Consider the following 20670-nt stretch of genomic DNA (forward strand, 5'->3'; position numbering starts at 1 on the left):
GCTCAGCTGCACATCACACAACCCTGGCACAGCACCAGCTACCTGCCAGCAGGAAAGACACAAACTGCAGGTTTTTGGGCACTTCCCGATTTCCTACCTTGCCTTGTTCCTTCTTGTTTTGCCCTGCTTCAGAGAAGTCTTGGGTCCCAGGTGGTGCCCAAAGGTGGTGGCCATCCCTGGACAGTTTGGTGGCTGTGTAGGAGCCAGGGCTCTGCAGCAGCTGGACACACAGGGCTCAGCAAACTCCTCATTCAGCAGAGCCCGGGGCAGGGATATCTCTGTCCTGAAGTGGTTTTGGAAGGTGACCAGCTGGAACCTTCTTAATCCCTGGAGCAGTGAGATTCCCTGGGATCTGATCAGTGTGCTGAAAGCTGCCTGCTTGGTTGAGTACTTTCTATATTATTTTTTAAGCATAATAATTACATTGCTGTGATTGCCAAGGTAGAGGCACTCCTGCCAACGTGGTGGTGCCTCCTGCCAGCTGATATCTCCTGCCTTGGTTGGGGAGAGCTGCTGTGGTGGGAAGCACAGCCATGTGGATCCAGCCCCATCCATGCTGCTGGAGGTGTGGGGTTGTAGCCTGTTACCCCTTCCTTGCATCCCAAGCTGCCCTTGTTGTGTGCACCCCAAAAGAGGCTCCAGCAGCTCTCTGGTGGCAGGCTGCAGAGCAAAGCCCTGCATCACTGCTCCCTGTGAAGTGTCCCCCAAGAAAGCCCTCCTGTGGGTGGGTGCTGCCAGGTTCCTGGTTTTGGAGGAGCTCTTCTCCTGCAGGAAGGTGGCAGGCAATGTTTATCTCAGTTGTGTTTGCTGGGGCTGCAGAGTGACTGTGTTAGCACGCAGCAGATGGGCCTGGTGAATAGGTGCTGGAGATAACCCTGTTTCCTCACGCAGCATTGCTGCCTGCTGGGAAAGGAGCCAGCCAGGCTGTTTAAGGAGAAGTGTGGAGCTTGGACAGGCTGAGGATGGATTTCTCCTTCAGCTGGTTCAGTTTTGGGAGGAGGTTGTTGCTGTGGTGCAGAGGCTGCTGCCACAACCCACCACATTCTGGTACGGGTTGGACCATGCAGAGGCAGGTTCCAGCCTGGTGCCCACTGGGATCTTCGGACCCTAAATTTAATTCCATTCCAGACAGGGACTGTAACTGTCTGTCAGTCCTAGGCAGGGGTGTGAGGAAAGCAGGCTGCAGGCTGGTGTCCTGCCAGTTGCCAGAGCTAGGGGATTGGTGGTTGGGAGCCCAGAACTGTGGGGCACAGCTGAAGGTTCGTGTCCCATGTGCTGTGCTGTGCTATGTGTCTCCCACTCGCTTCCAGGGAAAACCGTGTGGCTGCTGGGCATCACAATGTGCAACAGAAGGCAGGGAAGTCTCCTGCCAAAGGTTGTCACACTGGTGGCCCAGCCACTGTAGAACCTTTGAGGGAAGTGCTGATGGCCCTTTTGGAAGGCTTTTTGGTTTTCCCAAGAAAGTCAAGTAGGTGGAAATCCCAGCAGCAGTTGGACAGTGTTAGGGGCTGACTCCTGTTGCATGGAGTGAAGAGATGGGACCAGGAGGGGGACAGCGTGACCAGAGAATGTCAGAGCTCCCCAGGGCCATTCCAGGACACTTCAGTGTCCTGGCTTCCATCTCCCTTCCAGCTGCCTGGAGCCTGGATCTCCTGCCCAGCCAAGTGAAATGGTGCAGCCTTCCCTGAGCCTGCAGCTTGTTGCTGATGCCACATCAAGCAGTTCTGGTGATGCAGCTCACCCCAATGTCCCCTCATGTGGAACCTCTGTCTTGTAGGTTATCCTGGGTTTTCTCCTCTCTGTGGGAAGGGCCAGGGTGGTTCCTTCCACGGTCCTGTGGTGGCATTGCTAGAAGTCTTTGCCTGCTGAGTGGGACCATGGATGTGTAAGGGATGTGCAGGAAGAAGATTGGTGGCTGTATGTCCCAATCCACAGAAGGCACTGCGGCATCCGCGCTTTGGGGTGGATTTTTTGGAGCCAATGCTCTCCTGCACTGTGTACACTGGATAACAGCATGGAACACTGCAGGAGGAAGGAGGTGGATGGCACAGGTTGCTGACAGCCTTCCCTTGCCTTTTGCTGATGCCTGTGGTTTGATGAACCTCACCCAGTAAGACAAATGGAAGTGACAGCATCACGGTGCCCTTCATGGCCCCATTTGCTGCCAGAGCCGGGCAGCAGCTCCTTCCCCTCCTCCGCTTGAGGAATGATCTCCCTTTCAGATGTTGTGGACACGGTGCTGCCACAGGGGAGAGGGATGTACAGTGGCTCCCAGCTGTAGGACTTGAGGCAGAAAAATCAATGTTTATATTTCTCTTAGCTGGGAATAACTCCAGTAAATAAACACCTTGCAGAGTTCAAACGATGCAGGCACCGTACATGAACCAGAATGAATTTTCAAGCTCTCTCTTGCAATAAAATGGATTTCTTGATTTCAGGCTTTATTTAGAGAAACGTTTGATTTAAGAAGGGAGTTGAAGGTTATATCTGATCTCTGTGAGGTGGAGCTGCTCTTCCAATGGCTATGGAGCATGGTGTGGAAATGTGGTTGGATTGCTGCTGCTGCTGGAGTGTTCCCAGGAGAGTTTCTCATGTACCAGCCAAAGGGAGGGTCACTTCCCTCCTTCCCAGGGGGGTTCTGCCTGCATCCTCTGCCCCTCCAGACCTTGCTGCTGCATTGCAGTGTGCTCAGAGCCTAGGGAAGCTGTGTGTGCAGGTGCTGCTGCTTGGGATTCTGGAGGCCGGCCAGGACCCGGTTCCTTCCACGGGCTGCACCGGCGTCTCAGAGCTGTCTGTGCCTGCCCTTTATGGGATTAAACACCCTGCCTCCCTTTGTTCCAGCCAATGTGGTGGTTGAACTCGGCTGTCAAAGGCACGCTGGAGAGGGAGCCAGTGGTGAGCCCACTGAGGTGCAGCTCCCATGACTTAGTCTGCTCTTGGTCTCTGGAGGTCTGGCTTTGCTGTTCCTGGGAAGAGTTGAGGGCACGGGATGGACTTGGAGGCTTCTTCTGCACAGCTTACCCTGTCTGTGGTGTCAGGCAAGCAGAGCAGGGTGGAAGGGATTGGAAGGGGCCTGCTCTGCTGGTAAGAGGCATAGCTGACCTGGAGCTGGGGTTCAAGGCTGGGTTTAAAGCTTGGCCATCTTATCTGGGGGCAGGAGTGCATGAAAGGAGGGCTCCAGGCTCCTGGTGCAGGTTTAACTGAGGGAGAACTGGTTTGTCCTTGTGTGAAGGAGGAGAAAACGCTGCTTTAGCCCCACCTTTGCTCCAAGCTGCAGGAAATGACCCTGAGCAGGGGACAAAGGGCACCATGCAGGGCTGGGTTTGTTCTCAGTGTGAGTGCATGGCATCCTGAAAGCACCGGGAGGGCTGCACGGGGGGGGGGGAGAAGGCTGGTCCCTGCAACCCAGGGATTGCCATGGTCTGTGGAGCTGCTGCTGCTGTGCTTTCTGAAAACTGAAGCTGCCTAGAAAACGTCATTGTGACTCCTGCCCCGGGACGAGCTTGTTCTGTCGTGTGTTGGACCCAGTCCTCTGTCAGGGTTTCAGGCATTCCCAGGCAACGCTGGAGGTTGGTGCCAAGGGTTGGTGCAGCCAGAAGGGCATTATGGCCTCTCTATTTCACAGATAAGTGGGGAGGCAGCTGGAGCTGGGACATGGTGCCTCTCTTTGCTGAGCTGGGAAGGTGCTGGTGAGCTGTCCTGGTCAGCACCAGGTGCACCATGGAGCTGCTGCTCCCAGGCTGGCTGAGCCAGGCTTCTGGCCCCAAAACCTACAGCCGGGTAGAAACACCTGTGCACATCAAAGCCTGCCTTCCTTGGCTTAGTGGTGGCTGGTGTGGGTTAACACAGTTATCCCAGTGTGGATAAGTGGTGTGGAGCTGAAAAGGGAGGAGGGAGACAGGAACAGGAAGTGAGACAGAGGTGGGGGGGGAGTAGAGAAGGAGGAAAGAGCTGATTCTGGAGCAGCAAGAAGGCAGAGCAGGGTGTCACCTCCTCCAAAGAGTTTCAGACGATGTACAGACACACTAAGTTGCCAGAGTTGGTGGGCACAGAGATGGTGTGTTTGCTCACCAGGGCACAACCCCACTGTGAGAATGGGATCAGTGGGTTCTGGGCTACTATTTTGCATTTCCTGGAGCATTTTGGATGGAAGCCTATGTATTGCCATGCACTTGGAGAATTTGTCAGTGCCAGAGGAGCAAGTGCCTGTAGAGCAGTGACTGCATTGATGGTTGTTCCCTTCCTGGAAGCAAGGTCCTGACCATGCCAACCCAGGAAACACATGGTACCACTGCATATTGGGAGGCCTTGGCCTCAGCCTCACACTGTGTCTTCTTTCTTGCAGCCACTCCCACTCTCCTGGCTCCATGGCTGCTGTCCGCGAGTGGTCCTGCACGCGCTGCACCTTCCTGAACCCCGTGGGCCAGCGGCAGTGCTCCATCTGCGAGGCCCCTCGCCAGAAACCCGACCTCAACCACATCCTGAGGCTCAGCGTGGAGGAACAGAAATGGGCCTGTGCCCGCTGCACCTTCAGGAACTTTCTGGGCAAGGAAACCTGTGAGGTGTGTGGCTTCACCCCCGAGCCGGGACCCAGTGGCTCCCCCTTGCCCGTCATCAACGGCATCTTGCCCAAGCCTGCCGTGCTGGTGGAGCCCAAGGGCACGTCCAAGGAGGAGGCTGCCAAGGCAGAAAGCAGCAGCGAGGACTCAGAGGGGAAGAGCCCCGATGAGGCAGAGCTGGAGAGCGGCTGGGCTTGCCAGCGCTGCACCCTGCACAACACGCCCGTGGCCAACTCCTGCTCCGCCTGTGGTGGCCCACGCAAGCTCTCCCTGCCCAAAATCCCACCAGAGGCGCTGGTCGTCCCTGAAGTCATCACCCCAGCCGGATTCCACATGGCCCCCTCCACCCCGCAGCCTTTAGTCTCCGCAGAGATCTCTGACGGCGATGCCGTGGCCACTCAGGGTCCAGTGGCAATGGAACAAGAGGCCCAGAAGATACCAGCCTTCAGCCCCTTCTCCCCCGGGCTCCAGAACAACCCCGTGCCCCGAAGCCGGCGGGAGGTGCCCCCACAGCTGCAGATACCGGGCTCCGAAGGCTCCCAGCCCGCGGCTACGGGTGCCGTGGGGCAGAAGGGCTCTCCCCAAGGCCAGGCCAGGGCTGCCCCTGCCGCACGCTTCCCAGACCTGCTGTCCAACAAACGGCTGAGCGTGCTGGAGGAGGAGATGGAGGTCAGTCCATCCCACTGGAAGTGCAGCTCCTGCTCCCTGCTCAACTCCGCCGGGGCCGGCAAGTGTGAGGTTTGCAGCACCCAAAAAGGCAGCGACACCATCAACCTGGTGGGGGACTCCGTGAGGTTCACCCCGTGCAGCCCCTCCAGCCCCGACTTCACCACCTGGTCGTGTTCCAAGTGCACCCTCAAGAATCCCACGCAGGCCCAGAAGTGCAAGGTGTGCGGCTCCTCCAAGCTGCACGGCTTCCAGGAGCACGGGGCTCCGGGCGAGGCGGCCCCGCGCTGCCCCGACTGCGACAGGGCCGGCTGCTCCTGCGGCGCCAAGGCCCCGTCGGCGCGCAAGGTCGCTCGGCTCTTCCCGGCCCCGCTGCCCGGCGGGCAGGACAGGCCCGGCCAGTGGGCCTGCCCCGCCTGTACCCTGCTCAACGAGGTGAAGGCCAAGCACTGCGGCGCCTGCCACACCCCCCAGCAGTATGTGGCCCAGCACAAGGGCCTCAAGCCCCTCAAGAGGAGGGAGAGCATGCATGTGGAGAAGAGGAGGCAAACAGATGAGGGCGAGGCCAAAGCCCTGTGGGAAAACATTGTGACCTTCTGCCGGGAGGTGAGTGCTTGCTTGTTCCTGCCTCCCCCATAGGTCTGGGGCAGCACCTTCTGTGCCTTGGGGTATAGGGATCTTCCCTTGCAACAGCTAGGTGCTGGTTGTTAGCACTGAAATGTCATATTTTGGTGCAGAATGATCTGAGACAGCCAATACAGCCTGGTGCAAGAGTTAGGAAGTCTAAAACCTAGTGCTAAACCTGTTAACTCTGAAACCCAGTGGTATTTAAATCAGTGAGAATTTATGAGATAAATGGGACATCCTTAGGTGGTCAGTCCATCTCCTTCCAGTGTCTAGTGGTGGGAAAGCTGGGGGATGTGTCCAGGTTGGCTGGTGGCACTGCTTCCTGTGGATGCAGGAAATCTGGGATGCAACAAGCAGAGGCTCAGGATGAGAGTGCAGGCAGAACTGCTGCCATTGCCAGCGACTGCAGGTGTTTTCAGAACCACGGGCTGGGCCGTGGTGTTCTCGGTTTGGGTGTTTCAAATGCAGAGATGCAGCATGAATGACTGCCCCTGTTCTGGGCAGGCCAGCTGAGCTGGAGCTGAGCCTGGCTCTAGTTAAAGGTCTTAGGAGTGCGTGCTAGCACCCACCTTCCCACTGTGAGGTATCTGCTCCAGTCAGTTTGGCTTCAGCCTCAAACACCACTCCGATGGCCTCATTTTTTCCCCTGTATGGCATTAAAAGCTTCTGTGAATGCTGCCTTCTCTGGCCTCCTTCTGGGGGAAGCCTCCAGCTCTTCTGGACCAGATGGGAAGGGAGTTGCAGTCCCATTTTGACGTACAGACAAGACTTTTCCTGCCTGGTCTGAGGATTGTGCCCATTCCTATGCCTCCACTGTACAGTCCAGGGAACAGAGATGTTTGGCTTGGAGGGGAAGCTCTGAGAATGATCTTATTTGGGCTTGTGGTTTTTTTAAATTGCTGCATGTCCTTCCTAACAGGCGTGGGTGTCTTTATAGCAGAGACCCAGATTCTGCTTATCCCCGTCCTTTAAGCAAGTGAATAGCCTCTTTTGTAGGCACGGAACATCTGTTACATCAGGAATCAGGCCTGGAGGATGAATCACAATGATGGCCAGGCTGAATTAGTAGCGTGGCACTGCCAGGAAGGGGAGCCTGCCTTGCCCTGTCCCAGCCTTGGATGAGCCTATTGTGCTCCTTAACCCACCAGTAATGAGCTGTTAGATCTGTGTGGGCCACCACCCAAAAATCCCCCTGCACCCAAACCTCATCTGTGCTCTGGCACTGTTTAGGTCCGAGGTTAGGCCTGGCAGCAGTGGAGGGACGATGCTGCTCCCCTCCTTGTGCTCCTCTGCTCTGTGTCCCTCCCAGTGCTCTGCTCAGGCTGGGTGTGTGAGGCAGCCTCCAAGCTCCCTGCTGCCCCAGCCTTTCCCAGGCTGTTCAGCTTTCCCCTGGGGGAGTCAGGCTGGCCAAGTTCTGCTCTGTCTGTTGTCTTCCTGCCCCATGTCATGTGGAGCAGCTCCCTACCAGGATTTCTGCTCGAGCTCCTCTGTGGATTTTCCTTCCTCTGCTATTCCAGGGATGCCTTTTCCAACTTTTCTCAGTGTTTGGTCCCTATTTTAGTTTTACCCTTTCTCTTTTGTTGGGGAGCAGTGCAGAGCTGACCTCTTCCACTGGAATCATGGAATCATAATTTGGTTTGGAGGGAACCTTAAAGCTCGTCTTGTTCCAGCCCTGCCAACTCACCTCACCTTCCACCAGACCAGGTTACTCCAAGTCCTGGCCTGGCCAAGCCTGACCCTGGACACTTCCACAGATGGGGCAGCCACAGCTTCCTTGGGCAGCCTGTGTCAGGACCTCCTCACCCTCACAGGGAAGAAATTTTCCCCAGTATCCAAACTAAATTTCTCCCCTTTTAGTTTAAAGCTTTCCCCTTGTCCCATCACTGCTCGTTTATGTGAAAATTTGCTTTCCTTCTCATTAATAAGCCCCCTTTAGGCATTGGAAAGGGTTCTAAGGTGTCCATGGAGCCTTCTCCAGGTGAACACCCTCAGCTCTCCCAGCCTGGCTCCAGAGCAGAGGGGATCCTGCCCACGGAGTGCCTCCACAGCCTCCTCTGGACCTGTTTGAACAGATCCCCATCTTTCTTGCGCTGAGTCCTCCAGAGATGGACAAAACTGGGGTCTCACAAGGCAGAGCAGAGGGGGAGAATCCCCTCCCTCCTGTCCTCATAGCAAGTTCCTGCAGAGCCCAGAGATCCATGTGCAGGGATGGGTCACATCCAGGACCCCAGCCAGGATGTGAGGAATGCTGGAATGGTGACGGCTCCTCAGCTGCACGGGCAGATGCTCCCCTGAGAGAGCAGGACAGCTATTAGCTGAAAGACACCCTCCTGCAAAAGAGGAGCTGGAGGTGCTAATTGAGGCACCACAAAGGAAGCATTCATGTAGGATTGCCACAGAAGAGGAGGTCAACTGCTGGTTCAGTGTGCATAAAGCTAATTTAAATCAGAGCCAGCTTTTGCGGAAAGAATTTAATTTAATTTAATTAACAATAACAAAGAAACACCTGTTCTCATTTCACCCTGTGTTAGACTGAAAAAGCCACCCGTCTCCACTTGGTGAAGTTCTGTGCTTCCATCCACGTGGTTAATGCCTATGGAATTACCTGCCCTTCCACTCATCCTATTTATTTATTATGCAGCAGGTATTGCAGGAGGGCTGGGACGTGGGATACCCTCACTGTGGAATTGCTTGCTTGGTTGTGGTCTGGCTGAATGCAATTGCAAAAGCTGCCCCTCCCAACCCTATGGATGTGCCTGGGGGATGGCACAGGGCTGCCAAGCCCAGCGTGTCCCCTCCGGGGCAGGGGCAAGGCTCGGGTTGAGGTGTGTTTGTGTGCCAGGTGGCTCCTCGCAGCCTTGCTGTTCGCAGGCTTTGCTGCTTCTGGAGGCAGCCAAGGCCCCCCACAGCCCAGCTTTTAGCACCAGCACAAAGTGTGAGACGGTCCCTGCCCGGGGAGGCTGCTGTGAAACAGAAAAAGGCAGATTGGAGTCACAGCCTGGAGCTTGGGGCCGGAGAAGTGAGCCTGAGGCAAGACTGAATGCTGGACTTGAAGCACAAGAAGTATTTCTGCTGCTACCAGCAGCCACCAGCTTGGTTCTGCCCTCCTGCAGGGCTGGAAGGGACTGCCTGGGCAGGGCTGGGGGGCTCTGCCGTCACTCAGGGGGGCAGTGGGAGGCTCTCCAGGCCCCCCGGTCCCAAGTGGCTCCAACTGATGCTCTCGTTGCCTTTTTCTCTCACAGAACAAAGTCAATTTCGTAGACGACAGCTTCCCCCCCGGGCCCAGGTCCGTGGGGTTCCCGGAAGGTGACAGCGTGCAGCAGCGGGTGAAGCAGTGGCTGCGGCCCCACGAGATCAACTGCAGCATCTTCAAGGAGCGCTCAGTGAAGTGGTCGGTGTTCCGCACCCCCCGGCCCTCGGACATCCTGCAGGGGCTGCTGGGCAACTGCTGGTAAGGGCGAGTGAGCCGGGCTCACACCTCCCCACCCCGTCCTTCTTCCTCACCTCTTCCTGCAGCTCCAGCTCGGCCCCCTCAGTCCTACTCTGTAAGAGCCTCCGGGCTCCAGGTGGCTCTTTAAAATGCTGGTTATTGTTTCTAAATGATCCAGCAATTCACGGGTCGTGGGTGACGAGAGCCCAGCCCACAGCGGTCAGCATCAGCTGTAGGCTCATCTGAAGCCAACTCTAGTTCTGGTTACAACGCATTATATACTTTTCATTGCAGAGCATCTTAAAACATGGCAACAGATCAATACTTTTACTATTATCTATAGCCTGTCATAACTACTAACATTACCATGTTCATGTTACTATTTTCTAACTACAAAAAGTTAGTATGTTACAGTTTAAGCTGGAAGTTATTTTTCAGTTTTCTTGCAGTGGAAATTTTTGAGACCTTTTTTTCCTACTTGCAACATGGCATTTTTGTTTGCTTGTGAAAATCGTTTTGCTTAGTAAAAACATCTTTTGTTTGAGGTGGATTTATCCTTTGCTGAGCTGTAAAAACTCCTTTCGACTCATTTTACCCTTTGCCTTCTAGTTATCCAGTAAGACTGGCTCAGCAGTTCTTGTCTTCTAGATCAAAACTTGCAATCGTTTCTATTCCTTCTTCAGATTTTACATTCAAAGATCTCTCTGCTATACATACACATCTGTGAGGCCTTCTTGTCAAACTTTCGTTTCCCAGCCCTACTCAAAGCCATTTATGCCCCCAGGCTGTAGCCCATGCTCTGCCTCACCCCCTCCCAGCGCTGCGTGGCCGGGCAGCCCGTGCTGCCGGCCGTGCCCCGCTGAGGCTGCCCCGCCTGCCCGGCAGGTTCCTGAGCGCCCTGGCCGTGCTGGCTGAGCGGCCCGAGCTGGTGGAGAGGGTGATGATCACCAGGACTCTGTGCCCCGAGGGCGCCTACCAGGTGCGGCTGTGCAAGGACGGCACGTGGACCACGGTGCTGGTGGATGACATGCTGCCCTGCGACGAGTGTGGATACCTGCTCTTCTCCCAGGTCAGTGCCACGGAGGGACGGGTGGGCAGTGCTCCAGGGGTCAGGGACACTCATCCCAGGCTCTCCCAGGAGAGAGTGGAAAGAGGCACTGCTGGGTGTGAGGCCCCCGCTTGGTGCTGCCTTTAGAGTCATAGAGTCACCAAGGCTGGAAAAGGCCCCAAAGATCATCAAGTCAAACCACTGATCAAATACCCCCTGCCCACTAAACCCTGCCACAAAGCACCACATTGACTTGTTTTTTGAACACTTCCAGGGATGGTGATTCCACCAGTGCCCTGGACAGCCCATTCCAATGCCTGACCACCTTTCATTAAGGAATTTTCCCGATATCCAATCTAAACCTCCCCCGTGCAACTTGAGGCTGTCTCCTCTCATCCTGTCTTTTGTTCCCTGGGAGCAGAGCCCAGTGCCCACCTGCCCAATGCCCCCTCCTGTCAGGGAGTTGTGCAGAGCCAGAAGGTTCCCCCTGAGCCTCCTTTTCTCCAGGCTGAACCCCTTTCCCAGCTCCCTCAGTCTCTCCTAGGACTTCACAGAATTCACAGAATGACTAGGTTGGAAGAGACCTTCAAGATCATTGAGTCCAACCCATGTCCTAACACCTCAACTAGACCATGGCACCGAGTGCCATATCCAGTCTTTTTTTAAACACATCCAGGGATGGTGAGTCCACCACGTCCCTGGGCAGACCATTCCAGTACTTTATTTACATTTACATTAATTGACGTTTCCAGCCCCTTCCCCAGCTCTGTTCCCTTCCCTGGACACACTCCAGCCCCTCAATGTCCTTTCTGTCATGCAAGGTGCCGTTGATCTTCTTGCCCACCTGGGCACACCTGACTCGTGTTCAGCTGCTGCCAAGCAGCACTCCCAAGTCCTTTCCCAGCAGGTACTTCCCAGCTGTACCAAGCCTGGAGCTGCCACGGGATGCTGTGACACAAATGGGAGATCCAGCACTGGTTGCACCCTGTGTGCAGCTCAGGACACTGCTCTTTGCTGTGTCCTCAAGACAGCTAAGCTCTTTGAGGCCTTAATATCCATCTATTTAGAACTCTTTTGACATTTCCCAGGCTGCAGTGAAGAAGTTTCATTTACAGTTGCTTTTCCCTCACTCCTCCTTGCACCACAGTCACTTCACTTGCAGGGAAAACCACCCTTACTCTTCATATAAAAGGAAAACATTTTAACCCGTGTTTTGCACTGTGAGGGACTGAGGGAAAGCTGTTTCTTCCCTCTGAGGGGAGGTCTGGCAGCTTGGCTGTGCCAGGGAGGGACTGTGGAGAAGGAAGGGATGGCACATGGAGCAGCCTGTTCTGAGCCAGTGTCCAGTTGCTCTGAGCACACTGGGGTGGCATCTGCTCGGATCAATTGAGCTCCCTCAGCCCCTCCAGGACATCACTCTGCCCTGCCCTGCCCTGCCTGCCAGGCCCAAGGGCTCTTGCTGGGATCATGTCCATGAAGGAGACTGAGAACATCTCTATTGAAACTCAGGAGGCAAAATCAGCCAGAGGAAACAGTGCCACTGTCAGGACTGGGACTGCTGGCTTGGATTTCATTCTGCAAATCCAGTCCTCTGGGTTTTGATACACAGCCATGTCAGGACAGGACTCAAACTTTGGAGAAGGGAACAAGAAGGAGTTTGTGTCTACATTCTGCCTCTCAGTAGGCAGAGGATACAGATCCATTTCTTTATTTCAGTATAAGATTCATCTGTCTTGGTTTTTACCTTTTCCTTCCATCTTTCATGAATTTCAAGTCTGCTTTTGGATTTTTTTTTTAAGATTGGAGGTTTTCGCATGGGCTGGACTTGCCTGTTTCCTGGGGCATCTGAATCGTGATTAGGTTTTTCTGCTGAGTGTTCAGCTGTGGGAGCTGGATGTGGGGGATAAAAAAGGAAAATCAGAGTTTTAAAAATAAAAGAAAATCAGGCTCTTATCTGAGCTCCCTGGCTGTGGTTCAGGCAGAAATAAACAACATAGATTTTGTTGAGTGAGGGACCCAAAAACCAGCAAAAAGCACTTTTAAGCTCTCTTTATCCATCAGAAAGAAATCTTCACTGCCCTCCTTTCCTCTGCCAGCTCTTGGCTGCCACCTGTGAGTCACACAGGCACAATGTACCAGTGATTTTCCCTGCTGTTCTCCAAGCACCAGATACCAAACCCCATTTGCTGGGAAAAAAACTTGCATCTTGTAATTAGGCCTTGCAGTTACTCCCTGTGCTGGAGTAGAGGACTTTGCCAGTCCAAGTTTTTGGAGCTTGTCCTTGAAACAGTGTCTGTGTTTCCTGGGTGGAATCCAATCAGTCTCGTGGCCGTGTGTGCTCTGGGCAACCTCCTCTGCCAAAGGGCTCCTGGTTTGTATTTGCAGAGGTGTGTGAGTTAAGGGCAGCTGTTCCAGATATGCTCCACATCACAGAATCCTAGAATGCCCTGAGTGGGAAGGGACCCACAAGGATTATGAGTCCAACTCCTGGTCCTGCACAGGATACCCCAATAATCCCACCTTGTGCCTGAGAGCCTTGTCCAAATGCTCCTTGAGCTCTGGGAGCCTTGATATCCCCTTCCATTATTAAATGCTTCAGGTTGAAGTGGATGGAAGGGGCTCAGGGTGGGCACCCACCCTGCCAGTCTGATTGCTGGGCACCCCAGGGTGAAACTCTGTCAGCATCCAGGCCTCTTGGGGGTTCATTCCAGGACTTCTTCCCAAGGGGAATTGAACTCTGCAAACAAAACACTGAGCAAGGAGCCAATAGGTCACCCATGGCCAAGGGGACAAGCTCCTGGCATGGCTTTGCTGCTCCTGCCTCTGGAGCCCCAGGGGGGCTGGCGGGGATGGGTGTGAGGCGCTTTCCCACCTCCTGCCCGGGGTGGTGACTTGTTCCTGTCCTTCCCTGTCTCTGCAGGCCCAGAGGAAGCAGCTGTGGGTGGCCCTCATTGAGAAGGCGCTGGCCAAGCTGCACGGTTCGTACTTCGCCCTCCAGGCCGGGCGTGCCATCGAAGGCCTGGCCACGCTCACAGGGGCCCCCTGCGAGAGCCTGATGCTGCAGGTCAGCTCCACTAACCCTCGCGAGGAGCCCATTGACACTGACCTCATCTGGGCCAAAATGCTGAGTTCCAAGGAGGCTGGGTAAGACCAAGCAAGAGCAGGGACACTGGAGAGGGGGGTGAGGGGGAGCATTCTTGTATTTAGAGGCACAGGAGAGGGGTTACTGCATTAACCGGATGCAGAGTCCACCACCCTTGCCACTCTGGAGCATTGGTGGACCTCCCATTCGAAGCTCTAAGAAATTATTTCTCCTGTGAGTAATTCTCATATGAAATTAAGAGCCTGGTGAACTTCCCCTGCACGTCACTGCTGTCACATGGGGCCACATGGATGGATAACTCCCAGCACATGGTGTCCCCCTAAACCTGACTGGTGCAGACCTCCTGCCCCAAATAGCATCCTCACCCCTGCCAGCTTGTCTAGCTGATGGACCACCTGCCTTTCTCAGTGGCTTTCTGCCAGCCAGCAGAAGCAGGCAGGATCGTGGAGCCTGGCAGAAATCGGGGGAGGTTTGGGGCAAAGCTCCTCAGTGCAAAGCAGCTCTCCTTGGAGCCTGGGCTCAGCATGCACATGGGTAAGGGAAGTGAGCTCTGGCCAGCGGGGCTGGGCACTGCCTGGGGAGTGCTGTTGATCCCAATACTGTTGTTGCAGAGAGGGAGCATCCAGGAGTCTCCTGGAAGGAAGCTGTCCCATACCTGGTGTGATAGGGATGAGCTTCCCCCCAGGCCAGGCCTGGCAAGACCCCGAGGGTTTGCTGTCCCCGTGCAGGTTCCTCATGGGTGCATCCTGTGGAGGAGGCAACATGAAGGTGGATGATGTGGCCTACGAGAGCATGGGGCTCCGACCCCGGCACGCCTACTCCATCCTGGACGTGAGGGATGTCCAGGGCTTCAGGTGAGCTCAGGCTGGAGCCTGCCATGGCACTGCCCTGTTCCTGCCAGCAGAACACCTGGGGACAGGTAGCTAAGGGCCTGGTGAACAGGACCCTGGGGACTCTTTTGTGTCCCATCCTCATGGCCAGCAAGGATGTGTCCATCCTAGAGTATCACATAAATGCTATTGTCATATAAGCTGTCCTTGCCTGGTGCTGGCTCCATGTCCAGGGGTAGAGTGTTTCACCTGGACTCACAAGATACAGAGGACTGAGTTGAGCTGTCCACTTCAGTGAGGTGCTTAGAGCCTATTGCTCACCTTTCAATGGAGGGGGGGATAGAAATGGGTGCCACCCTGACAGCTGGGCTGCTGTAGGAAGCTGTCTTTTCAGCTATGTCACTCTCAGCAGCCTATCCCCTGCTGAGCCCCTGCACCCCACAGCACCTGGCTGAGCCCCTTTGGGCAGGGAAGGGCAGAGGGAGCAGCAGCAGCAGATCCAGAGCCGCAGGACAGGGGCATCTGGGGCCACGATGTGGGTGACAGTTAGTTCTGGGATGCTGGGAGGGCTTTGGAAGGCAGGAGTGATGGGGTGTCCTTTGTTGGGGGGGCAGGCTGGGTCTTTCCTCCCTCCTGGGTCTGTGACACTTTTCCCCTTCCCCCAGGTTACTGCGGCTCCGGAATCCCTGGGGCCGCTTCTCCTGGAACGGCAGCTGGTCTGACGAGTGGCCGCATTGGCCACTCCCCCTGCGCCACGACCTGATGCCCCATGGCAGCAGCGAGGGCGTCTTCTGGATGGAGTACAGTGACTTCATCAAGTATGGCACCGCCAGAGGCAGAGCTGTGGGATGGGGAACAGGGCAGGGATGGAAAACGGGACACAGGGTCAGGATGGGGCAGGCGGGAGCAGTCATCCCTAGGGAATGTGGGTGTCCTGCAGCATGCAGGGTGCCCATTGGGACTGAGCCCACCTTCCCCACAGGTATTTTGACTCCGTGGATATCTGCAAGCTCCATTCAGACTGGCACGAGGTGCGTGTGCAGGGCATGTTCCCCAACAAAGCCAACGGGCCCGTGACGGTGACGTCGCTGACGGTGTTGGAGCGTGCAGCTCTGGAATTTGCCCTCTTCCAGGAGGGCAGCAGGTGAGCTGGGCAGAGCAGCGAAACTGGGGGGGGCTCAGCCTGCAGAAAAGGAGGCTCAGGAGGAACCTTCTGGCTCTGCACAACTCCCTGACAGGAGAGGGCAGCCAGGTGGGGGTGAGGCTCTGCTTCCAGACAGGACAAGAGTAAACGGCCTCAAGTTGCACCAGGGGAGGTTTAGATGGGATATTGGAGAAAATTTGTTCACTGAAAAGGTGGTTAGACCCTGGCACAGCTACGCAGGCCATGATGGAGTCCCCATCCGTGAAAGGATTTTAAAACCTTATGGATGTGGTATTTGTGGACATGGGTTAGTGATGACCTTGGCAGTGCTGGGTTTATGGTTGGACTTGATGATCTTAGAGGACTTTTCCAACATTAATGATGTCGCAATTGTGTGATTCTGTGGGCCCAGAAGATATCCAAGCACACTGACATCTCACCACATGGCATCCCCCAGGGTCACAGAACTCACGATGGGGCCCCATCACCACCTCTCCAAATCTTGGGAACTGCTTATGTTTAGCTGGAACCCAATTCCTGAATGCAGGGCTGGTTCCTGGGGCTGGATAACTGGGGCAGTGGGATAGCTCCTCCCTGGCTCTGCTGCCTGTGTCTTGGGTGACGTGTGACCCTTTCTTCCTGGCACAGGAGGTCGGACACGGTGGACAGCCATTTGCTGGACCTGTGCATCATGGTTTTCCGGGCCACCTTCACCAGTGGCAACAAGCTGAGCCTGGGCCGGCTGATGGCCCACAGCAAACGAGCCGTCAAGAAGTTTGTTAACTGTGACGTGATGCTGGAGCCGGGCGAGTACGCCGTGGTGTGCTGTGCCTTCAACCACTGGAGCACTGCCCTGGCCAGCCCTGCTGCCCAGGGTGAGGGGATGAGGGGCCTTGGGGGAGGGAGAGGTGCTAAAGCCCTTGGTCCTCATCATGGAGACCTTCTTGAGGGTGAAGGTTGCCTGTTGCATGTTGCACATACATCAACCGAAGAGCACCATGCTCCTGGGGGTTGTGGGCTTGATGACAGTTCCCTGATCCCCCTTCCTCGGTTGTCTCTGCAGCTTCCAGTCCCACCAGCAGCCGACCAGCCACTGATTATTCCAGCTACATCCTGGCCATCTACAGCTCCCGCCTGGTGATGGTGGAGCAGGTGGAGGCACAGCCCACCACGCTGGCAGATGCCATCATCCTGCTGACTGAGAACAAGGGCGAGCGCCACGAGGTCGGTAGGGGGCACAGGGAGAGGGGGCTGCAATGGGGAGGGGGGTGATGCTGCCAGGGGGAGCCTGGACCTGTGTGGTCCTTGGGCAGGGCTGTGCCAGCTCTGGATGCCATCCTGGATGCCCACCCCCTTTGCTCCCTGGAGCAGCGTGTAGCACCTCAGCCGATGGGCAGCCCTTGGCTAGAGGGGAAGATGCCAGTGCAGAGGTTTTGATCCAGGGTGCCCAGAGGCTTCATCCCCTTCCCTGCTGTCTGGCCCAGGGCCGTGAGGGGATGACCTGCTACTACCTGACCCACGGCTGGGCAGGGCTCATCGTGGTGGTGGAGAACCGGCACCCCAAGTCCTACCTGCACGTGCAGTGCGACTGCACCGACAGCTTCAACGTGGTGTCCACGCGCGGCAGCCTCAAGACACAGGACAGCGTCCCCCCCCTGCACAGGTCCGGGGTAGGCAGGGGTGGGTCATGGATGCTGCCATGGGGCTGGCAGGAGGCTGGGAGAAAGGCAGAGCCAGGGCTGGCAGGGAGGCATGGACAGGATGGGATTGTTGAGACAGAGGTGGGATTGCCAGGACAGAGGTGGGATTGCTGGGTCAGAGGCTGCTGCCCTGAACCCCTGACTCTCTCCACAGGCAGGTGCTGGTGATCCTGTCCCAGCTGGAGGGTAACGCTGGTTTCTCCATCACACACCGCCTGGCGCACCGCAAAGCCACCCAGGCCTTCCTCAATGACTGGATGCTGACGAAGGGCACCCACAACCCGCTGCTCACGCCCGAGGTGGCCGGGCTGCACGGCCCCCGGCCCCTATGACGAAGAGCTCCCCCTCCCCACCCCCCTGCCCCGTTCCTGTCACCGAGCCGCTGGCCCGGGGTGCCCCCCTAAGCCACCAGCGCTGAGCTGTGGGGCACCCCCAGCACTTTGCCCCACTCTGCGGGGCCGGGGCGAGTTCTCAGGGCGAGCACCAGCCCTGCTCGCTGCCCCCCGCCCTGGCACCGCTGCCCTCCACGCACTTTACAAGGAGCAGCTGGGGGCACGGGGCCATCTCAGGATCCCACCTGCCCCGTACCTGTGCTGGGCCCGGTGCCCTCTGCCCGCCCCGGGGACTGTGGGAGAGGGAGGGGCTGGAGGTTGCTGTCAAGACCCTTCCCAGGCACCACGCTCAGGACTCTGGCCCTTCCCGTGGCGCCAGGGCACTGGCGCTGCAAAAAGAAGAATATACCTCTGATGTCTGTCCGTCTGTGTGACCCTCCGTCTGTCCCCGGGCCCTTCCCACTGTCTTGTTGCCCCCTTTGTCTGCTGCCAGGACCAGCGTGGTGGTGAGGTTGGGCTGGGGGATGCCAGGGTCACACTGCCATGGTGCCACCTATGCCAGGGACCCCCCCACCCATCCTGGGTGCTGGGGCTGGAGGGAAGAGGGCACGGGGTTGTTGCAGAAAGCTGCTGCTGAGGGGGTTTGGCTGTAATTGGGGTGAAACTCAGAGGTTTCATCACCTCCTCCTCGGCTCAGGGTGGGGAGCGAGGCCTCGGGGTGTTGCTGGCGGGGGCTGTGGTGCCGGGGCCCCTCTCCCTGTCACACAAGTGTTACTATGCAAAGGCGGGAGCAGTGCCTGCAGAGAAGCCATGGCCCTAGCTGGGCTCAGCCCCCGGCACTGCCCTGTGAGCCCCCCCGTGCCCCATGGAGGAAGGGTGGGCAGCAGGTACAGACCCCAGGTCAGAAAGCAGATCCCTGGACTTAGCACGAATCCATGTATGGGGAGGGGGTGGTTTTGGGGGGGAAGCTGAGAGCCCCCTCCAGAGCCCGAGGGCTGTGGGAGGCAGTGAGCACAAGGTGGGTGCTGCTGGCCCTGTGGGTGCTCCGAGGTGGGGACTGATCCTGGAGGGAGCTGCACCCCACGTTTTCAGGGCACTGTGGCTCTCTGACTTGATGTGTGTGAGTGTGTGTGTGTGTGTGTGTGTTTTGGGGGTCCTCCTGTGTACTGTCTCCTTCCTGAGCTGTGTGGACTTACAGCTGAGGAGAGGCAATGCTGGACCCTGTTCTGGCAGGGACCATGCTGGGGGGTCTTGCACCCCAGATCCTGCACCCCAAACCCTGCACCATCAGCTGGGCTGGGCAGGGGGTGTGGGGGGCTCTGCCTGACCTGTCCCTCTGTGTCCCCCGGGGATTGGGGGGTGGTGGGGGTGTGGGCTGCCCTGGCACCCTCCCAACCCCCCAGCCAGGGCTGCTGAGCCAAGCTCTGTCCGTATTTCTGTTTGTTGATCTGTTTTCTCTCTTTCCAGCCCCTTCCTCCTTGGGATGATTTGTCCTTCACTTTTTTTTCTCCTCTCTGTCTTTCTGAGCTGTGAATATTTTTAACCCTGTAAATACTGTCCAGCTCTTCAGAATCATAGGATATTTTATCAATTGTAAATCAGATCAGTAATCCCTGTATGATACGAATTATCCATGGGTGGTTTTCAAACTCAGGTTCTGATGGACCAAATAAAGTTTTGTTTTTTACTGAAGCTGCCTGGTTTTGGTGTGGAAGAGACAAAAGGGATGAGTGGGCTGGGTCTTGAAGGCGTTTCCGTGGAGCAATGACAGTCGGTGCTGGGGGGAGAGCTGAGCACCAAAAAAAGGGGAATTCGAAGTTGTTTAGCTGCACTTCGGGGTGCGGGAGTGCAGAAAGGGGCGGGAATAAAGCAAAACAAAAACAAAATCCAGAAATTCCCATTAAATGAGCGTTGTTCTCTCGCAGGGCCGAGCAGGGCTGTGCCGTGGCCGAGAGAGGGCACCCACCATCCGCCCGGATGCTCTCCCGCTCCTGCCTCAGGTTTCCGCACCCATTCCGTGCCGGGCAGCGCGGTGGCCGTGCCCGCCGCATCCCCGGCACCGTGCCCAGGCTGGGATGGATGCAGGAGCAGCTCTCTCCCCGCAGCAGCCAGGGCAGCACCCCTGCTCCCTGCCGTGCCTTTGTCCGGCGGCGGGGCCGCCTGGCGCTGGGAGAACTTTCCGGCTGAGTGGAGGCGGCCGGCTGCCAGCTCGCTCTCGCCCGAGGTGGGCACCTTGAGACCAGTAGGGAGAGACAGAAGGAGAGGATTTCGGTCTTTCTTTCAGCAACTTGTAATAGATTTTTCCGGGCGAAACATCTTTGCATTCAGGAGGCCCTGTCACAAGCCATCAGCCTCAGCCAGGGAGAAACAGATGGAGAGTTAATTTTGGCGGGGAGGGCACTGCCACGCTCCCTCCTCTCCCTCAGTCTGTTCAGGGAGAGGAGCCGGGTTTAACCCTCGCGGCCGTGCCGCCCCTCGCTGCTGCCTCCTGGCCATCCCGAGGGTTTGTGGGGCCACCACGGGTCCTCCCGCCCCCGTTCTGTGCCAAGGACACGCCGGGACATCTCAGTGCAGTGACCTGGTGGTGGCTCTTGCCGTGAGGACCAGCCCGGTGGGTGATCGTGTCCTGCCTTCCCACGGCCACGGCTCCACATCCTGCTGAGCCCCGCGCCTGCCAACGCACTGGGAGCAAATCCTGCCATGCCAGGAGGCAGCCGGGGACGCTCGGGTGGGCTGGTGGTGGAGGGGACACCATCTCCCAGGAGAAGGCACGCGCGCGGAGAGCAATGATTCTGTCTGAAACTTTGGGAGCCCTCAGAGCACCCCCGACATCACGGACCGGGCTGAGAGCTGCGGTGTAACCGTGGAAGGGGTGGAAGTGAAATCAAACCCTAATTGTGCCCGATTCCCAAGGGCTGTGAGGCAGCATTAACTGCTTTATAATTACAAATAATTGTGTGGCAAAAGATAAAATTATACTTGACACATCAGCTCTGGAGGAGGGTGTTGCTTCATCAGGAAATTTGTCATCCCTTGGCTGTCAGTCTTAAGCCTGAGGTCTGAAGGGGGAGACAGGGAGGGCAGAGGGAGCAGCGGGTCAAGAGAAGGATGGATGGACAGCAGGACACTGTGGAGAGGAGACGAAGGAGGAGCGCTGTGGTACCGAGCCGTGTGAAGAGCAGCGGCACGGGTGTGACAGCTGAGGCAGGGAGCAGCCAGCGGCTGTCCCAC

General features: G+C 56.7%; 1 protein-coding gene across 7 annotated transcripts in view; it reads left to right on the forward strand.

The window, feature by feature from the left end:
- Positions 1-19131, forward strand: part of CAPN15 (calpain 15) — a 57065-nt gene extending 37934 nt beyond the window's left edge. For 5 of the 7 annotated variants that reach the window (XM_088174675.1, XM_088174677.1, XM_088174678.1 and 2 more), the window contains 11 exons: positions 4346-5831; positions 9095-9303; positions 10168-10351; positions 13251-13474; positions 14162-14287; positions 14929-15081; positions 15246-15407; positions 16056-16282; positions 16471-16631; positions 16892-17070; positions 17262-19131. In XM_088174675.1, the coding sequence (XP_088030801.1) occupies positions 4346-5831; positions 9095-9303; positions 10168-10351; positions 13251-13474; positions 14162-14287; positions 14929-15081; positions 15246-15407; positions 16056-16282; positions 16471-16631; positions 16892-17070; positions 17262-17439 (3289 nt within the window). In that variant the 3' untranslated portion in view covers positions 17440-19131. Of the gene's footprint in view, positions 1-4345; positions 5832-9094; positions 9304-10167; positions 10352-13250; positions 13475-14161; positions 14288-14928; positions 15082-15245; positions 15408-16055; positions 16283-16470; positions 16632-16891; positions 17078-17261 lie in introns of all 7 variants that reach the window. The other 2 variants (XM_088174679.1, XM_088174680.1) reach the window with 2 other exon arrangements.
- The last annotated feature ends 1539 nt before the right edge of the window (positions 19132-20670 follow it).

Source organism: Sturnus vulgaris, chromosome 16 (genome assembly GCF_052056855.1).
Source record: "Sturnus vulgaris isolate bStuVul1 chromosome 16, bStuVul1.hap1, whole genome shotgun sequence".
Taxonomy (NCBI): domain Eukaryota; kingdom Metazoa; phylum Chordata; class Aves; order Passeriformes; family Sturnidae; genus Sturnus; species Sturnus vulgaris.